The sequence below is a fragment of the Cicer arietinum genome, chromosome 8, assembly GCF_000331145.2.
Source record: "Cicer arietinum cultivar CDC Frontier isolate Library 1 chromosome 8, Cicar.CDCFrontier_v2.0, whole genome shotgun sequence".
Classification (NCBI taxonomy): Eukaryota; Viridiplantae; Streptophyta; class Magnoliopsida; order Fabales; family Fabaceae; genus Cicer; species Cicer arietinum.
This window is the reverse complement of record NC_021167.2, coordinates 25,981,459-25,993,370: the sequence shown is the minus strand read 5'-3', so window position 1 is coordinate 25,993,370 and position 11,912 is coordinate 25,981,459. Positions and strand designations below refer to the sequence as shown.

Genomic DNA, 11,912 nt, shown 5'->3' with positions numbered 1-11,912 from the left:
TTGAAGTTGTCGGTCGAATCCTCTCTAGGGGATTCATCGAAGTCGATGTAGAAGTCTCAGTGTCCCGTGTAATTCGTATGATTTTGTCGTCTCTTCCTTGTGCACCCACTGAAAAATTAAAATATTAAAAGAAATAAATCACAATAACTTATAAAATTATAATTAATTAAATTTTTTAAAAAAAATATACGTAACTTCCGGAAAACTTGATGCTCAAGTTCTCCGGTAACTATCGAAAATGTTGGCAATCAAGTTTTCCGGAACACTCTTCTATACCGGATAACTTAAAAAAATGTTTTCCAGAACACTCTTCTGTACCAGAAAACTTCATGCAAGATTTCTGGTACCGGCAAACATTACAACAAGGTTTCCGGAGTACAACTTCTGCACCGGAAAACTTGTTTTTCAACTTCTCAGGAAATTTGGAAAAAAAACTTACTCTCAGTTCCGGAAATGTAAAAATGTGAAATGGTAATTTTGTGAGGTTTTATTATTTATACGAGGGCAAAATAGTCATTTCATTCTAAATTTGGGGGTGTAGGTATAATAAGGAGGGTACCAGGGAAATTTTTTTTATAAGCATGAGTCTGACCTATTTAAATAAATAGACTTTAAAAACAGTCTGAGTCTAACATGTTTATTAAATAGGCCAGACCATAAGTAGGTCAGGCCATAGGTCCATGACGGACGGCATAACATATTCCCATCCCTATCTACAATCCAACGTATCAAACTTTTCCTTCATATTATTTACTCAATTTCAAATCAGTTCCTAATATTATTAATTTAATGTCGTTTTACTCTCTACAATCATCAATAGAGAGACAAATTTGATTAAAAATATCAATTTGATGGGTGATTTTAAAATATCAATGTGCAAGACTAATTGAACTATTAAGATTGTACATAAATTTTGGCTCCCTAAAATAAAGAATCTACTTTAGACCTGATTTTATTATAGATGAATTTAACTTAATATTTCATATACAATACATAAATAATTAAAACATCCATTATTTTCTATGATTGGGAAGGAAGTGTAAGAGAAGAATAAAGGTTGACTGAGAATAAAGAAAAAATTCTTAATAGTTTATTTTCTATCGTAACCTTTTTCATTCCGTTGAATCGAACATAACGAGTTTAGTTGGTTGCAATCAACAAAAAGAAGAATGTCAATTTTAAGGTTAAGGTATGCACACTCTGTTCCTACTCTCATTTTCTTTCTTCCAATTCGATTATTACACTCTAACCCTAATCCTTCATTCACTCACAATCTTGACGATGCTATTTCATCATTTAATCGCATCATCCATTTAAACCCTACCAAACCCATCTTTGAATTTAACCAAATTTTAACTTCCCTTGTTAAGATTAATCATTACCCTATTGCTATTTCCCTTTTCCAACAAATGGAATTCAAGGGAATTCAACCTAACATTTTTACTTTGACCATTTTGATTAATTGTTTCTGTCAACTAGGTCAACTCAATTTTGCATTTTCTGTATTGTGAAAAATTCTCAAACTTGGTTATCAGCCTGGTACCATAACAATTAATACACTTATCAAAGGTCTTTGTCTTAATGGTAATGTTATGAAAGCATTGCACTTTCATGATGATGTTATTGCTAAGGGATTTCACCTTAATCAAGTTAGTTATGGGACCTTGATCAACGGATTATGTAAAATAGGTGAAACAAGAGCTGCCATGAAATTGCTCAGAAAGATTGAAGGGTTATCGGTTAAGCCAGATGTCGTAATGTACAACACAATCATTGATAGTCTGTGCAAGGATAAACTCGTAATTGATGCATGTGATTTATATTTTGAAATGATTGTCAAGAAAATTTATCCTAATGTTGTCACTTACAGTACTTTAATATATGGATTTTGCATTGTGGGTCGATTGAAAGAAGCAGTTGGTATGATAAATGAAATGACGTTGAAAAACATCAACCCAGATGTTTATACTTTTAGTATATTGGTCGATGGTTTTTGTAAGGAAGGAGAGGTTAAACAGGCTAAAAGTGTGTTAGCTATGATGATAAAAGAAGATATGAAACCCAATGTTGTTACTTATAATTCTTTAATGGATGGTTATTTCTTACATGATGAAGTAAACAAGGCCAAATATGTATTCCACATCATGATCCGAAAGGGAGTGACTCCTGATGTTCGTAGCTACAATATTATGATTAATGGATTATGTAAGAATAAAATGGTGGATGAAGCCATGTATCTTTTTAAAGAAATACCTTTCAAAAATATTGCGCCTAATACTATAACATACAGTTCCCTCATCGACGGACTTTGCAAATCAGGGAGAATCTCTGAAGTTTGGGATCTTTTAGATGAGATGCATGATAGAGGTCAACCTGCTGACATTATCACTTACAATTCCATATTAGATGCTTTGTGCAAAAACAATCATGTTGACAAGGCTATTGCATTATTGACGAAAATCAAAGACCAGGGAATTCAGCTAAATATGTGTACATACACAATACTTGTTGATGGACTATGCAAAAGTGGAAGGCTTAAAGATGCACAAAAGGTTTATGAAGATCTTCTGATTAAGGGATATCATTTTGATGTTAGGATGTATACTGTTATGATTAAAGGGCTTTGTAAAGAGGGCTTACTTGATGAAGCATTATCCTTTCTATCAAAAATGGAAGACAATGGTTGCATTCCTGACGCTGTAACTTACGACATTATCATTCGTTGTTTGTTTGAAAACAACAAGAATGATAAGGCAGTAAAACTTCTTCAAGAAATGGTTGTTAGAGGTCTAATGTAAAAGTAAAACTAGATGAGATGCTTTCTAGTTTAAATTTGTTATTTGAATTTTTGAATATGATCATCTAATTTTTATTTTCTTTTCATAGTTATAAAAGAGGATTAGTGGAGATGGTCACTATTATGTTTGTTTTGATTAGAAGTTGAACATTGCTAGTTTCTTGGTCCAATGACAGAAGCAACCAGCACATGAAGCCTCTTGGAAGATATCTTTAGTTTACATGCAAGATTGTGGTTGGGGGAGGCATTGGTCTAAATGTGTACACTGGGAGAAAGAGGAAGATATTAAGTGAGAGTTACTACTCTAAGAAAGGCTCTAGTTGAGATATAAATAGAAGGGCTCTAAAAAGAGGGGTACGTTTTGATTCATTGCAATGAAATTGATTTTTCAGGTCTACAAGGAAGATATTCCTTTGGCAGAGCTTGCTCTAAATACCATGAATCATCCACTTAGCTCATTTCAACTTGAGTTTGAAATTGAAAGTAGAAAAGTGACAATAGATAATGTAAGAGAGCTGATTATCAAGAGGTATGAATGACCATATATTTCAATGAATTTATGCAATTTATTGTCTTCTCCATTCTATCAATATCTCAAACACAGCTAATTTTAAGATATTTGGTGGTTTTATTCTACAATGGTTTCTAAATAATTTATTTGCTAAGCTAAATATTTAGTACAATCCAAGTTCTTGTTCTGACTTTGGTACTTCTGTTATTCTAGTTCGATATTTTAATACTTTATTGTGTGCTCAAACTTCATCTCCTGGTTTCTGTCATAGGTTTCATAATTAATTTATGTTGTTGTGATAAGAGAAAAATGATGATGTAATGTCACTGTAAACTAATTTTACCTTGACATTGAATAAGAACTTTTGATTTTATTATCTCACTAGATAATTACAATTATCATCATTAATATTATTAAATAACTACTCAATCAGCTGTTTGGATTTGTGTCGGTGTAAAGTTTTTTACATTGATAGTGATGGTCATTAAACCTTATAAATAATATGTTAAAAAGTACTTTCTTCTGTCATTATTATAAGCATAAAAAAATTATTTTTATGGATATTAAGAAATGTACTTAATTAAATACAATTAATTTTTTAGATTTCATGTAGAACATAAGTTAAATTTATTAAATTGTCTCTTTTTAACTTATTTTATGTTTAATATATAAATAATTATATTAGGTGAAGTCTAAATTGTGAATAATCTATTTAACAACTAATAAAAATTTATCACCTCGGTAAACTTTTAAGTGTATCCACAAACTAATGTTTACTTCACATGCAAATGCTCTTATGTGATTCGTTTTTATTGAAAATTGGAAAAATTACTCACAAATATTCAAAACTAATCTAGAAAAAACAATTAAATTATCATTACTCCATTTTCCATGATCATGATGGACGTCTAAGAGAAGAATAAAGATTATAGAGAAGAACAAAAAAAGACGAATAAAGATTGCAACAGTTGCTGGTGGAAGCAATTAAGACATGAGCACTCAGTCTCGTGCTCTCATTCAACAGAAACACTCTCAATCATGTGATAACTCTAATGTCTAACCATGTTAAAAGAGTATAGAATTTATTGTAAGAGTAATAATATATGAATTGACTTGTTGAGTTTGTTATAAAATAAACAAAAATATGCAACATTTCAAAAATTAAAAGTTATAAAATGAGTCAATATCTCACCTTTCATTTCTTTTGGAACAAGGTCAAAGTAGAGTCCGGATAGTTCGTGTTAAGTTGGATCATTAGATTGAATCGGGCAATAAATATTTATCAAATAATAAAATTGATAAATTGAATATCCTTTGTGTGCAACTTCAAATACTAATTTCTCTAGTCGGTTAAGACAACAATAAACAAGAAAAAAAATTATCAAAGAGTTTTACAAAAATCTAATTTTAAACAATCTTGACTGTTAATTAAAATCAAACAGATGAAATCAGAAACCACGTCACTATTTCCTCAATATATAATCTTAGACTCTTCTTTTCAAATCACAAGAAACACTCCACTTTCCTTCTATTCACTCACTTCATCACCATGTCATTATCAATTACCCTTTTCCTCTATATTCTCTTCTTCCCTTCCTTTATGAGTTGCCAACATGATCCTAACAAAACATCAACCTTAAAGCCTATTCTCCCAACACAATCATCTCATCCAACAACATTAACAATCCCTTCATTCCAAGATCAATCTTTTGTTAAAGGGTGTCCTTTATCCCTCTCAAATGATCTCTTTGATGGCATAAAAAGTGCATGTAGTTCAACAAAAGACGAATTCCATCGTCGTCATTGTTGTCCTGTTCTTGCAGCATGGTTGTACTCTTCTTACTCTTCCATTGCCCTTGGAGAGTTAGGACATAGTTTGTCGTGGTCGTCGTCGTCTGACTTGCCTTTGGTGCCGGATGACTCAGAAACATGTGTGAATGGTTTGGAAAAGGCATTGAAATTGAGAGGAATTGAGATGATTAAGCCAAATGAGAGTTGTGATTTAGTTTACTGTTATTGTGGAATTAGGCTGCACCCTTTTAGCTGTTCTGATGCATTTTCTGTTACTAAAAGTGGAGAACTTGTTGGTGATGAAAGTGTGAGAATGTTGGAAAAAAATTGTTTGATTAGTAGCAAAACTTTCAAGGGATTTTCAGGTCTTGAAGGGTGTTCTAAGTGCTTGAATAATCTCTATTTGGTGAGTTTTTTTCCTTTGTAAAAATTTAGATTTCTTTTTTTTATAAATGTTTTTGGTATAGTTTTATTTTCTTTGTTTTCTATTTTATGACATGGAATTAGGGAAATACTACAATGTTAAAACTGCATAAATGAGATTTCTTGACATAGAAATTTAATTTTAATCTCTTACTCTTCTTTCTGCCACATATACTTATCATGTGCTACTAAATTCCTTGCAATTTTATGTAGAATATCCCATATCATATAAAAAATGTCTTATGCAGGGTGTCACAAATATTGTTTGTTATATTTCAAGATATTATTCTAAGTTTCTACCTCAACAAATAAAATAGATATAAATAATTGCATGTTGTCACACAATTAAATATTTGATTAGGTAGTGACCTATATAGTATTTTAGTTTTGAAGTTGAGTTCTAAAGATTTCTCTTTGAGTAAATGTTACACCAACCAAAATGTCTGTTACATAAAAAAGCTTTGATTCACCAAACTTTCTTTTGTGCTATCACTCAAAATTATTATATGCAACCATTTTTTTTCATATTCTAATTGAAATATAAATACTTCTAAGCAGCTTAACAAAAAGACTTCAAATTCAAGCAAAATTGAAGATAGGACCACAAAGATTCACAACAAAGATTGTGAATTAATGGGTTTGACATGGCTTCTATCGAAGAATCGGACGGCTTATATTCACACGGTTTCTGACGTTCTTCGCGCTTTATTGTGGAGCACCAATGGCTCTAAACCAAAATCATGCACTCTAAATAGTGATGGAATGCCTCTAGCTGTTGATTCATCTGAAATTTATTATCATTCTTCATCACTCAACCTTCAACCAACTATGTCTCTTTCTTTGTTATTATTAATTTGTTTGGTACTATGTATGCATGTTATTGTGCTAATCTCGTAACTCAAATTAGAACAAAAATATATTGATCTCAAATATGATATTTTTTAGATTTTTGTCCCTCTTTTTGGTGCTTAGGAATGCAAGTTTTTGTTGTTATTGAGATTAAGATTATTGTAAGGTATTTGATATAAAAGAGAAATGCTACTAATATAGTCTCTAATTCAATTTTTGTAATACATTCTTTTCTATTAGTCGAAAATCATGAGTTTTGAATTTATGTGAGAATGGTATGCATAAATTTGGAAAGTATTATTTTCATTGTGTCACCATTTGTTGTGATAATAACTACAATTAAGAGCTTTAGATTATTGGAGTTTGAAAGTCATTATATTGCAATCACAAACACAAAATTAATGATTCGTTTCTAAAATACTACTTCGTCTTAAAATATAAAGAAAATTGAATAAAAAAATTTACATATTTAATTTAAATTATGAATTAAATACATCAATTTTCTTTAATCAATTTTTATTTATATTTTAAAATGGAGGAAGCAGTATAATTCATTTAAATTTCAATTAAACTAAGTATCGGCACTCAGAGTATAGGGAGATTGTTTTAAAGTGGGGACATTTGGGACTTGTAGGGTTGGCATATTTATGAGACATTTATAGGTTTCACAAGAGATTTATGAACATTAACTTCATATCATGATATTTCCTATTGTCTACACTTAATGTGGTGAGGTGAGAGAGACTTGTTGCTAGTTGAATTATTCCAAGGATAAAGACTTGTCACAAGTTTAGTATAAATCAAATATAAGTCAGCAAATGAGAAGAACCTAACATAATAAAGAAAATAGTTAAAGAAAAAAAGTTAAATCAATTATTTTTCTATATTTTACTTGTGGAAAATAAATAAAGATAAGAAATGGTGGATCCATTGATAAGGCCATGTTGACCATGATAATAGAATATGATAGCCAAAGCAATTAAGTTCTTATCTATGTCAAAGTTGGAATAAATAATGACAATTAAAGCTTAAACTGTCATTTAAAAATTAAAGCATCAATATTTGGTGTGAATCAAGTAAAACTACAACGAGCGACAAAGTTTTTTCTCAAAAGATTTAGCATTACTACATTTTAAATGTTAAATTTAAACCTCCAAAACTTCTGCTGCTTAAACTGAAAGTGACCATTATCATCTTATTCAAATATTCTCATATTAGTAGAAATATTTTTTTGTATAAATATTTTGGTGCAAGCAAAATTCTAATAACAAAATAGGAATTAAAGATACGTTGATTCAACTAAAGGTTTTCCACGCCTTTCTTTTCTGATTTAGGCATGATTCGTATGTGGTTTAAATATGTTTATCGGTGACTGCAAACATTTTTTTTTCTTTTAGTCGTATAAAATATTTTTATTTTATTTTTAGTCTTTGCATTATATTAGTTTTTATTTTTGTCTTTATAACTTTATTTTAGTTTTTACAAATTTTATTCATATTGAAAATAATCTATATAATATTTAGAATATATGATTTTAATTTCTGTAAATAAAACTAAAACAAAAGTAAGAGGAACCAAAGTTTAATATAAACAAATTTTGCACGACTTAAAATAAAAATAATAAGTTTTATATCTGCAAAGGCTAAAAATTAAATAAAAAAATTACCAAAAAAATGATAATATATATTTACAGAACTTATGACAAAAAATAATATATTTATGAAGAAGAAAAAAAATATTGAAATCTTCTTTTTTTGGTCAACATATTTAAATATCATGTATGTACGTTGTTATTTGTTAGTGACTGGGCTTTAGTTTTGAGATTCTCTCTGGGCTGTAGTCACATTGGGCTTTCTCTTCGGCTATATTTTTGGGCTTAGCCCAGGTTCAATAGAAACGCTATATTGTTTTGATTCCTAAAAGGTCCATATAAGTATTTATTGTAGCTTCTTCTCTCACTTCTTTTTGTTCTAAAAGTTTTTAAAATATATCTTTAGATTGATTAATCTAAAAAATATATTTTTGTATTTTACGATAATAAATGATTTTGGAATTGATATATAAAATTGAGCAATTCATTATAATCGGTGTTACATATATTTATATAATAATAATAATAATAAACTAATATAATCAACTTGCACTTAATCAGAATTAACTTATAACTATATATCTTAAATAATATTAAAACTAATTTTAACATTCTTTAAAGGACTTAATTGGTCTCGAATATGGAATATGCAAATCTAAGGTTATTCTATTTATAATTGAACCAACCACTTGAAGTTATATTGGTATCTATCTCATTCTCAATTGCTCATAGTATCAAAATTCAAACAATTCTTTTATAACATAAGTTTAAATTTATCTTCATAAAGGAAAAGAACAATATAAAGGAAGAGGGTGCTTTTTGCACCTCTAAAAGAGACCTAGGTTAAATTCCCAAAAGTCTTGTTTGATATTATTTTTAGCAAATTAATTAATTACTGTTAAACCCAGTTTAAATCAAAATAAAATCATCTACTATACTTTGTAGTAATTCATTAATAAAAATATTTTTTGTATAATTCATTTGAAAAATATTTTAATTAGTCTACCATAACATTGAATTGATTTAATTAGGTTTTAAAGATGAATTATAAGATAAATATTTAATTTTTAGAACAAATTATAATCCAAAGATACTTAACATATATGTAACGAATGAGTTGAAATTCAAACTTTACAAGGATTTTTTTTGTATCAATGAGGTTGATGGTTGTCAATGACATTGTATATGAGGAGGGTGTAATGAGAGTCTTCCTTAATCAATTTTTACAAAAAAATAAAATTGCATTCTTGTAAGATATGTGTTTTTCTTTTCTTACACAAATTAACAAATTATATCACTAAAACAAAAGTTTGATTTAACGTCAGCTAAAATCTCACACTACAAAAAAAAAACCTAACATTATTAAGAAGTTGCGTCGAGTTAAAGTTATCACCATTTTGTATGTACAAAGTGTTTGAATTTTGGGAGGCATTTGATATGAACTTGATATCAATGATTGGTGATGAGAAGTAAGTAGAAGAAGGATTTGATTGTATTGAATGAATGAGTCAAAAAAATTGAGTGAGAGTGACTACACATAGATAGATTCATCATGTAGTGTTCAACTTGATAAGAGTATGGTCATGATATGATGAGAGGGTTGGATTTTATTGAATTGGTGAGATACATGCTTTTGCAACCCATGTGCATCCTAACAAAGAGACATGAGATTGAGCACATATTTTGGCTTAGTTTCAACAACCTTCGTGGGGAAGGCTAAGTTGGCTAAATGTGCTTTATAAACATACCTACAAGCAAGTGGAAACAAATTTTGGTCTATTGCAATACTAGCTTATCCACTAGCACGTGGAACGTTTAGAGATAGTTACATATAATTAGATATCTCTTAGAGATAGTTATATAAAGTTAGAAGATATGTAAGATTAGTTGCAAGTTGATAATTTTAGTTAACTTTAGAAACACTTTATAAATGGTTATTTTATCTTAATTATATAATAATTTTTCGTTCTATTAATTTCAAATTGAGTATTTCTTTTAATTATTTCTCTTTATTTTGTGTTTAAGCATGTTTCTCGATAAGATAATTCATATATAATAAAGGAGACATAAGATGGTTTAGCAGTTTGGGGGAATTGGAGTGAGAAATAGGTAATGAGTTCAACTTCTCCCTTAAAAAAAAAACTAACTATTTGCTAAGATCGACGATTTCAATATTTATATATATGGAAAATAATGTGTTCATCTATACATTTGTAAGACCCATATTTTTAAAGTACCCTTTATGTAATTTTGATGTATTTTGGATTTTGGCTCGGAGGCTTTTAAGCCAAAGTTAATAATATTTTGGAGTTTTATAATCAAAAAGATATTTTGATGCCGATTAAAATTTCTCGTCAATAAATAAATTGAAATTAACTGCGGTGAATACTTTACGGATAATTTTATGCGTTTTGGGCGAAACGGTAATTTAACAAATATCTAGATATTTTGAGATATTTGTTAAGTTATATTTATTATCTATATATGTTTGTTTGGAGGGAAAAAGAAAGGAAAACTAGAAGGAAGGAAAAGGAAAAGAAAATAGTATAAAAGGAAGGAAGGAAAAAGGAAGAAAGGAAAAACAAAGGAAAGAAAAAGAAAGGAAAGAAAATCGCAAATTTCCATCTCCTTCCTCTGAACCGTGAACCGATTTCCCTCCTTCTCCCATTTTTCATTTTCGTTGCTTCCTTTTCTTCAAAACTAGTGACCCAAGGTTGGGTGAGAGTTAGATCAAGGTTTTCGTAACTCCACTCTTCCTCTTTGATTCAAAAACGAAGAAAAACGGTTTTGAGATCCAAACACAAACCCCTCCGTTTCTTCTAGATCCAAACCTCATTTCTCGAAGAGATAGAAGGGAAAGTTGCTCACCACCACGCTACGGTGCTAGTGAACTAATTTGGAAGCGGCGTTGCGAGCGGAGATTTTACCGGAATTTCTCGCGGTACCGGAAACGCACGTTAAAGCTAACGTTGAGGTAAGGGCTCCTTCCAAACTTCTAGCTTGCATTAGGGACTTATCTGTAGTTGTGTGGGAAGGAATTTGTTAGGGTTAAATGTATCGATTTGGGGAAAAACGAAACTAGTGCGTTATGGGTAAAAACCTTAGAGTTAGGTTTTGTTTATAGTGATGAATGTTTCGTGGTAAATGAAATTTGATGTATCTGGGTGTTATGTTGCGTGATTTGTGTTCGTTGTATTTGGTGTGTTCGTACTTGATGTTTGTTAATTGGTGTGGTTGTTGTGAATTATGGTTTGAATGTGAAAGTATGTTTGAATTTGTTTCTGTGGAATTTGAAAACCATTAGAGTTAAACGAGTATTAAAAATGGGGAATCTTTTAATACCTCGGTTTACTTAATGTGTATTTGAGGAAAATGTTTAAGTTAACTGGGCGTTGAGAATGGGGAATCTCTTAATGTCTCGGTTACTTAACTATCGTTTTTGAAAATCGTTTCAGTAAATGAGTATTAAGAATGGGGAATCTCTTAATGTCTTGTTTACTTAATGTTTTAATTTGAAAACCATTAGAGTAAACGAGTATTAAAAATGGGGAATCTTTTAATATCTCGGTTTACTTAATGTGTGTTGTGAAAATCGTTTAAGTTAACTGGATATTAAGAATGGGGAATCTCTTAATGTCTGGGTTACTTAATGTTGTTTTGGAAAATCGTTTAAGTTAACTGGGCGTTAAGAATGGGGAATCTCTTAATGTCTCGGTTACTTAAAGTTTGTTTTGAAAATCGCTTAAGTCAAAAGAGTATTAAGAATGGGGAATCTCTTAATATGTCTGTTGCTTAATGCTTGTTGTGAAAATCGTTTAAGTCAAATGAGTATTAAAAATGGGGAATCTTTTAATATCTGCATTTACTTAACGATTGTTGTGAATGAAGTCTGTGTATGCTCATGCATTTCATTTGGTAAATTGTGTTGACCCGTGATAGGTGACACCTTG

General features: G+C 29.9%; 2 protein-coding genes across 3 annotated transcripts; both read left to right on the top strand.

The window, feature by feature from the left end:
• Positions 1-1,020: 1,020 nt before the first annotated feature.
• On the top strand, positions 1,021-3,684 carry LOC101489495 (uncharacterized). Of its 2 annotated transcripts, none has more exons than XM_073364137.1 (2): positions 1,021-1,189; positions 1,690-3,684. In XM_073364137.1, the coding sequence occupies exon 2, from the start codon at positions 1,707-1,709 to the stop codon at positions 2,796-2,798; it is 1,092 nt and encodes a 363-aa protein (XP_073220238.1). In that variant the 5' UTR covers positions 1,021-1,189; positions 1,690-1,706; the 3' UTR covers positions 2,799-3,684. The 2 variants fall into 2 exon arrangements, with proteins under 2 accessions (XP_073220238.1, XP_027193030.1); XM_027337229.2 differs by having other exon boundaries at positions 1,480-3,684.
• A 389-nt stretch (positions 3,685-4,073) lies between these two features.
• LOC101490019 (uncharacterized GPI-anchored protein At4g28100-like) lies at positions 4,074-6,636 on the top strand. The gene is made up of 2 exons (XM_004512680.4): positions 4,074-5,505; positions 6,081-6,636. The coding sequence occupies exons 1-2, from the start codon at positions 4,858-4,860 to the stop codon at positions 6,417-6,419; spliced, it is 987 nt and encodes a 328-aa protein (XP_004512737.1). The 5' UTR covers positions 4,074-4,857; the 3' UTR covers positions 6,420-6,636.
• Positions 6,637-11,912: the final 5,276 nt, after the last annotated feature.

Coding starts and splice junctions, on each gene's coding strand:
- LOC101489495 (XM_027337229.2), top strand. CDS start 1,593: ATGAAAGCATTGCACTTTCATGATGATGTTATTGCTAAGGGATTTCAC.
- LOC101490019 (XM_004512680.4), top strand. CDS start 4,858: ATGTCATTATCAATTACCCTTTTCCTCTATATTCTCTTCTTCCCTTCC. Junction 5,506..6,080: donor GCTTGAATAATCTCTATTTG/GTGAGTTTTTTT, acceptor ACTTCTAAGCAG/CTTAACAAAAAGACTTCAAA.